Here is an 8,143-nt window from a genome sequence, read left to right as displayed (position 1 = left end):
AATGTGTCAAACGTTCTATGTGCCAAAAAAATATTTGTTCAGAAAACACAAAAAACATCACAAATTAAAAATTTTCTTATAATTTTGTATAAAAATATATGTTATGCTATATTTACACTATATTAATAGCCTCGTAAATTTCTATTATTTTATTTTGTCATTTCATATTAGTATAAATTAAATATTTGCTAATGACAGTTCCAAGTGCCAAGTATTATAATATTAAAGTTCCAAGTTTCTAATAATGTGATAATATTATCGTTCCAAGTACCAATATTTTATTATAGATAACAGAAAATCATTCTTTATTTTATTAAGACTTCATATATATTTTTATAAAATATGTAAAAAAATCAACACTTTTTTTGAGTATCACAAATTGAAAAATAAATGTACAAACTTAAATAAAAAATACTCTTAATCTAACATGACATTGTCAGTAAATCTCAAAACGTAAAATAAAATTTTTTCTTCATATAAAAATGTAACAAGAAAAGAAAACAGTAGCTTTCTTGAGTATCACAAATTGAAAAATAAATTAACAAACCTAATAATAATTNTCGTTCCAAGTACCAATATTTTATTATAGATAACAGAAAATCATTCTTTATTTTATTAAGACTTCATATATATTTTTATAAAATATGTAAAAAAATCAACACTTTTTTTGAGTATCACAAATTGAAAAATAAATGTACAAACTTAAATAAAAAATACTCTTAATCTAACATGACATTGTCAGTAAATCTCAAAACGTAAAATAAAATTTTTTCTTCATATAAAAATGTAACAAGAAAAGAAAACAGTAGCTTTCTTGAGTATCATAAATTGAAAAATAAATTAACAAACCTAATAATAATTAAAAAAAAAATTTAGATTAAACATAATTAGAACATAGCAACATCATAATAAATAGCAAAAAAAATTAATTCATGACGTTATATTTTTATAGAAGTTTCTGTGCTTATCAGGTAAAAAAGGAATCATGGCCAACAAATCTTTTTTCTTCTCTGACGACAATGTGGGTTTCGGTATAGGTATAAATGTCTGATTTTTAAGTTGGTCTATAGTAGCATTTCTTTTAAAAACGTTAAAATCTTTCCAAAGTTCTTCATCTGAAAATGTTTTTTTATAATAGATTTTTTTGGGAGTTAAAAATGAAACTTTAATCATCGAACATTGGAAACTTGGTTGTGTTAAAAAAATTGTTAGCAATGTCTTTAAATGAAAAAAAGTTGTTTTCGTCCATCGGAATAACTCGAAATGGATTTATCAACTTCGCTGCTCTAACCATTTCTTGTAAATCAGAAGGAGTGAAATTTTGAAAAACTCTACGTCTCTTTTCGATAATAGCGAAATCACGAGCACAAGCCAAGAGAGAGTGGCCACTTATCAAAAATTTTTGTATAATCTCATCAAATATCCCCATATTTATTAAATATAACATCAAAACTACTAACGTTTTATTTTTATTTTGGCCAGCACAGTTGTCTGACCATATAATTAGTTTTTTGCGATTTATCGTATTTTCGTTTTTGTTAATAACTTTAAAAAGACAAGAAGCGATTTCTGAGCTTCCACGAGAAGCAATACTTTCATCCCACATATACATAAAGGCTGTATTGCTGTCACCGAGATGTATTCCAAAGTTATAACAACTAAGTTGACGCTTTCCTGAATTGTATTATTGCTTTTCCTGGTCGCATACGATTTTCCACTAATTCTTTTTTTAGTCTGATCATTTATTCTTTTTTTACCACTTCGTAAAATATGTATACTTTCAGTATCCATAATAACACAATTAAACAAATGAAAAAGAAAACTTAACGAATACAACAACACCAGTATTAGTTATTTTGAAATATAACGAACTATATTATAATATTGTAATCGTCAAACTATTATATTCGCCCAAGGCACTTAGAACGTACAGGTAACAAAGGGCATGTCTCACAGAACAAATACAATCTATGAACGCAATTTTGTACAAGTAAAAAATTTAATTGACACTTGAAACACATACAAGATTGTGACCTTTGGCTCATAGAACATAAATCAGAAATAAAACAATTTTTCAATTTTTTGGCACATAGAACGTTTGACACATTCACTCTTCAATTAAACTCTATCATACGGAATCTCCTCATTAAGGGAAAAAGTTTGATTTTTATAGTTTCTGTTGAAGAGAAGTCATATTCATAAGTGAGTTATATTTTCATAATTTATCATTTACTTACACTCACGAAGAAATTTTGAAATCGTTAAGGTATTAAAGATGGAAGAATATGACAGTAGTTTTCATTTCAATAACAATTGATAATTTTATCAACAATAAATTTTGCATCAAGGATAATTGATAAGGAATAAATGCTTTAATTTTTAATTTCTTTTAAGGCTCTAAATAAAATTTAATTTTACCTAATAATGTTTATATTATAGTTGAAAATGTTATTTATAATAAAATTAATTTATTGAATAAATATTTTTTTTGACCAATTTTTGTATACAATTGATATGTTTGTCTAAAGATGTGTTTATACACTTTTAGTACCATAAAATTTTGTTATATTTTTGTGAATTATGAAAATATAAAGTTTTGTTAAAAGTATTTTTTCGATGCGAAGTTCAAATTAACATATATGATTTGAGTTAACAACCGAAAATTGTATGGTATGTAATTAAATTATTTTTAAATGCCAGTAACAGCCAACCGAGTAGTTTTTAAAAGAGCGCCCGAGTACACTTTTTTGTCAAACAAAGGCTATTCCTTTGATATGTATAAGGGAAAAATGCTGAATATTAGTTTGAGCTTTGCCTTTATGTTTATTAAAAACGGAAACTGTCTCACATTCTTTTCCAACTCGGTTTGTTTTTATATTAAATTGCATAACAATAACTAATAATGTGTAACTATTTTTCGTTTGGTATTTTTTAATTTTCCAAGAAACTTTATTGCTTTTTATGTCACAATCGACGACGAAAATACGAATAAAATACAAATTTTCGTCGTGTGTAATTCCAACAGTGTGCGGTGAAAAGGGCGATATAGCCTATAGAGGTGTACTTGCGTCTCGGAGGGTGTCGATTTAGCTACGTGAAATGCACAAGATGTGACAAGGGTAGGCCGAGAGGGAAATCGTGGCGGCCATGTTTTTTTTTATTTTTTGAGCTCAGAAAAATGTGTGTGCCACTAGCTGCAGCCATGCATGATATCGCTACAGCCGCCGCCATTTCCCAGGGATCTTTTCCGTCGCAACTTTTCCCCTACTCATACATTACGAATTTTATATTCCATTAGTATATTATACATATACATGTATATATATACACGGGAATTATATTTCTTTTTCTTATTCTCCCTACTTCAAAGAAGTCGAATAACAGAAAAAGTCCACTCGAATATGTCAAATAGTTTTCAGAGATCATGAATTGCATTACATTTAATAAAAAAAAAACTATATTGCTACAATTTATTGATTTCCAATTAAAAATATACTGCAATGAACACCTGTACAACATTTTATTGAAGTAATGATTCGGATGTTTCTATAATGAAATAATCAAGTATGACTATTAAAAGTCAAAATGAAAAAATTATTTTAGAAATAAAACATCAAATTACTATTTGTTTTTATCAGATTTCATTATCTGTAAAATATTATGGAATAGAAATTTATATAGCTATTTTATACAAAGTGATGTCTTAAATACGTCTCGCGAATATCTTTGAAAATATTAGAGAAAATCATTATTTAAAAAATAATGGATGTTCGTTGAGCTATTTTAAACGAAAAATTAATTTTCTGCCATCATCCCTTATACTCTTAACTGATATAAACTTTTGCTTTTTAAATGGCAACACCAATATTCTTATTACATTAAATTTATTCAATTAAAAAAATATATATTATTTAAAAAAAGGTTTTTATAGCACTCAATTTTCAACAAGTTGAAAATTGTAAGTACTTTAAATAGCTGTTTAAAAAATACGGTCGATAAAAAAAAATGCTTAACTATTTTAGAAGACAGCACCTTTGATGGGTCGTACATTGATAAGTGCTATGGGTGTTTGTTAGGCGTAGTTAAGATATCACTNATAAGTGCTATGGGTGTTTGTTAGGCGTAGTTAAGATATCACTCTTTACGATTTAGCTATTTAAGAATAGGTTCTCATTTAAGAATATTAAAGTTAAGGCCTTTTATCCCAGAAAGGAATGAATAAAAAAATGTTTTAATTGCATATTATTATTGAATTTATTTAAATTCTCAATGGTTTCTAAGAAAATAAGTATCTTGCTAGATTTGAATCACTTGTCTAATATAGTTTCCCTGGTGATCTTTTTATTTTTTTTTTATCATAATTTGAAGTTATATTCATAAGTGGGTATTGATATCGGTAGAATCGCTGCTCGTCATGCTCTGGTAAAAAATCACAATATAACGATTAAATGACGCAGTTGAGAAAGATCTATTGATTTTAATTGAATTATCCGTTTTTAAATTTCAACTGGCTGTTGAATCCCACATTCTTTTTTGCCCGTGAGATAAAACCAATACTCATTTCGTATTGATATGCATAATTATATACAATACAGACATCGCTCACTAATAATGAGAATAGTAATTATTACGATGAAGAATAAAATAAAACCGCGGAACTCATCTCTTAAAACAGATTAGCATATTAGGGGATGAACGGGGAGTAAAGAAAAAACAGTAAAAGCAAAGACTTAACAGCTATAGGGACCGGAAAACAACTGCAGGAGCGGATGAAACCGAGACATTTATTATCATTAACATAATTATTCGAATATTCGTTATGTGCGGTCGTTAATGGGAGTCTTAGCCGAGTAGTATTTTATAATTTGCATATGTATCTTTGTAGCGACCAACTGTTGATATACGTGACGACCCCAGGACGCCTAAACAATGAGCTGTGGACGACTACAAGAAGATTGTACAACAATACAAAATTACTGAGATACTCCTTATGCAAATACCAACACGGTTTTTTGTCTTCTCATTTCACCCTACATACATTCATAAAGAAAGTACAATTACAGTTTTTTTATTTTGTTTAATATGAGGCCAATAGACAGCGTTAATTCCCTGTCGAGTTTCACACGTCCTAGAACGAAACAGTCATGTATTTGTAATTGCACCTGGATAAAAAGTAGTAGTATGAGTGCCGAGAATTAAAAAAGTCCCGTAGTGCCATTTAAAAAAATTAAGTTGATATTCTTATAAGGTATAAGGAGTGGACTAAAAACGTACTTATATTTGATGATTTATTAAATATAGATTGTTCGATTATCGGTAAGATATTAATTTGCTCAGAAACTATTAAAAATTTTAAATGTTTGTAAAAATAAAAATTATTTAATTCAAAAAACTCTTAAATATTATGTTGTCAAACAATATTTTTCAAAAAAGAAACTCAACTTTTTATTAAGTCAAAAATGAAGTTCCTTTTAAAAAAAATTGTAAGAACAAAATTATTTTTTCTATCATATTTATAAACTAAAATTAACGAAAATTTACGAAAACTGAATAAGAAATTAATTAGGTAAAACAAATTGTTTTTTAATTTTTAATTATTAATATTCATTTAAATTCAGACATATATTAAATATATTAGTGTAATTATAATCTTATTAAAATGACTAAAATTAAAATATTTAATAGTTTTATTTTAAATATAAAACACAAGTATAGTAGCGCAGTCTAACGGCCGTACAATGATATTGTACTATGCAAACCAATCGACTATGTTCAGGTAGACAAGAACTTTAAAATGGTAGTGGAAGAAATTATTCTATTTTTCTTATACAGAGGATTTTGTAACACTCAATTAAAATTTTTTTTAATGAAAAAAACTAAAATAAAATTTTAAATGTGTACTAAAATAACACCTTTAATTCATATATAATTTATATTTTCAAAGTCAATTTGTGAGGTATAGCTAATCAATCACCTTGTATATACTTGAAGTAAAAATTTAGTCTCTATTTACATTGGAGTAAAATGAAACAATAAATAGGTTTAATATGTAAGCATAATTTAGATAAAATTGAAAACAACTAGTAAAGTTGTTTAGAGCTATAGTTTCTTGGAAAAAATATGTAGTAGAATTTAACTTTTAAACTAATAAAAATTCATTTATTTTTACTCGTTAAATGTCATAAAAATTATAATTACAATATATTTAATTACTTATCATAATAATTTTTATGATAAATGTTTAACTTTACATGTATAAAATATTTTAAAAGTGTTTTGTTATTTCAAATCAAGCGAGTTCACTAGTGAAAGTGAGCAATTACTTATCAATTTAAAAATGCGGTAACAATTTGGCTACCAGGTGTATACTACTAACCGTTGCCACTAGAGGCCGCTATAAAATCCCACAAATACAATAAAACAATTTGTTGTTCAATATAAGCTGTTGCAAAATTCAAATATGTAAATATAAATAAATAATTTATTCCCCCCAAACAAATTAACTAGAATTTATTTCCTTTGTATCCAAAAAGGAAACGAGCATAATAATTGAATTTTGTTATTTTCCAAGTAGTGCCCGGGCACTACAGGCACGCTTACAATAATAATTATTAGATTGATTGTAAACAAAAAATATTAATTTTTTATACAAAATTCTATATAAATAATTCAGTAAAGCAACAATAATTACAATTTAGTAACGCTCCTATTAACAAGTACTTTACTGCTTAAAATATTTAATATTTTCCCAAAATAAAAAGTTAATTTATAAATTTTACTTCTTAATATAAGCTTACTGATTAAATTGTGTGTGACTACAAAGTTTTCACACATATATTAATATATTAAAATATTTAGATAAACTGCTTTCAATTTAGGGCAGAGATTTTCAAAAATTTGCAATCCTATTTTATGTATATGTTACAATAAAATATGTTAAATTTATATTGACGTTATTAACTAGCAATTAACGTTAATAGATAATAATGAATACTTTACAAGCTTTATAACGTTAATTACTAAGGATTTACGATAATTCCAAACAATATTAGTTAATCATGTTATTTATATTTAAATTTTTATATTATTATTTATTTTCACATGATAATGAACTGTTACATTTCGAATTGCATAATTTCCCAACTACTCGACAGGTACATTTATTTGTTTTACTCTTCATCTTATAGTGACATCTTTGATAGTCTTGTGTACCCATAAGACTACTACATCCTGCTGCTTCTCGAAATGTAATCTCTTTTTCTTTAGATGATTCAAGCAGGGTTTTGAGATCAAGTAAAATTTCTTTGCATGGCATAAATTGAGATCTCGTATACTTGTGTTTAAGAAAACCATTTTCGGTACCTAATTCAAATATAAATACATTAATACCTATACATTTCAATTTTATATCTTATTTTACATACATAATTTATAAAAGCCGTTATCAACATTAGCAATAACTGCTAATAAATTTCGTGAGGATCCACGGGCTCTGTCAACGTCGCGGTTAGCTCTCTTTACAGACCCTTGGCTTTGACTGTGTCTAGGTTTGCCATGTACTATTTTTACATCTGGCCACATGGAATGGAGCTCAATAATTATTGAATTAACAAATTCTCGGCCATTGTCAGAATGTAGAATGACTGGCGCCCCGAAAGTTGTATAAATATCCAACAAATTGTTTGCGATCTCTTCCGCACGCTTACTCGATAAAGCTCTAAGTAACACGAATTTCGTAAGATGGTCTTGATAATTTAAAATGAAGCGAAATCCATTAATATTTTGTGATTGCATATCAATTAAATCGATTTGAGCTCTTGAATTGAAAGTGGAATGTAAAATAGGTTTTGAAACTAAGCCTCTTTTAGGATTTGACGACTTTTTTTGACAATGTGTGCATAGATTTAAATATGCCATAATAGTTTCATTCGTGATATTGCAATATTTTGATTTTAATTCAGAATCCATACTACATCTTCCGCCATGGCCAATAGTAGAATGAGTCGAATGCAAAATATTTACAATAAAGCCCTACACTAGTAAGCCCCACTAAGTTTATACTATCTAGTATTTAATACCATTAAGATAACATTATATAACAACACTTTCCATCGTGTGTAGAAATTATCGATAATCAAACCAA

The 8,143-nt window shown here is 27.0% G+C and overlaps 1 protein-coding gene and 1 long non-coding RNA gene across 2 annotated transcripts; both read right to left on the bottom strand.

The window, feature by feature from the left end:
• Window positions 1-378: 378 nt before the first annotated feature.
• LOC126900742 (uncharacterized) lies at window positions 379-2,116 on the bottom strand. The gene is made up of 2 exons (XR_007702914.1): window positions 850-2,116; window positions 379-547 (listed from the first exon to the last, which is right to left on the bottom strand). It is a non-coding gene; the product is annotated as an uncharacterized LOC126900742 (long non-coding RNA).
• Window positions 2,117-7,087: 4,971 nt separating this feature from the next.
• LOC126900728 (KRAB-A domain-containing protein 2-like) lies at window positions 7,088-8,017 on the bottom strand. The gene is made up of 2 exons (XM_050676650.1): window positions 7,425-8,017; window positions 7,088-7,362 (listed from the first exon to the last, which is right to left on the bottom strand). Exons 1-2 carry the CDS (start codon window positions 7,966-7,968, stop codon window positions 7,088-7,090), a joined length of 819 nt encoding a protein of 272 aa, XP_050532607.1. The 5' UTR covers window positions 7,969-8,017.
• Window positions 8,018-8,143: the final 126 nt, after the last annotated feature.

This window comes from Daktulosphaira vitifoliae, unplaced genomic scaffold (genome assembly GCF_025091365.1).
Source record: "Daktulosphaira vitifoliae isolate Bord-2020 unplaced genomic scaffold, ASM2509136v1 Scaffold_3, whole genome shotgun sequence".
Classification (NCBI taxonomy): domain Eukaryota; kingdom Metazoa; phylum Arthropoda; class Insecta; order Hemiptera; family Phylloxeridae; genus Daktulosphaira; species Daktulosphaira vitifoliae.
The sequence above is the reverse complement of the archived record's forward strand: the minus strand, read 5'-3'. Positions and strand labels throughout refer to the sequence as shown.

Excerpts from the sequence above, each read along its gene's own strand:
- LOC126900728 (XM_050676650.1), bottom strand. The coding sequence starts at position 7,968 with ATGGATTCTGAATTAAAATCAAAATATTGCAATATCACGAATGAAACT. Across the intron at positions 7,363-7,424 it reads TAACGGCTTTTATAAATTAT|GTACCGAAAATGGTTTTCTT; the intron begins GTATGTAAAATA and ends TATTTGAATTAG.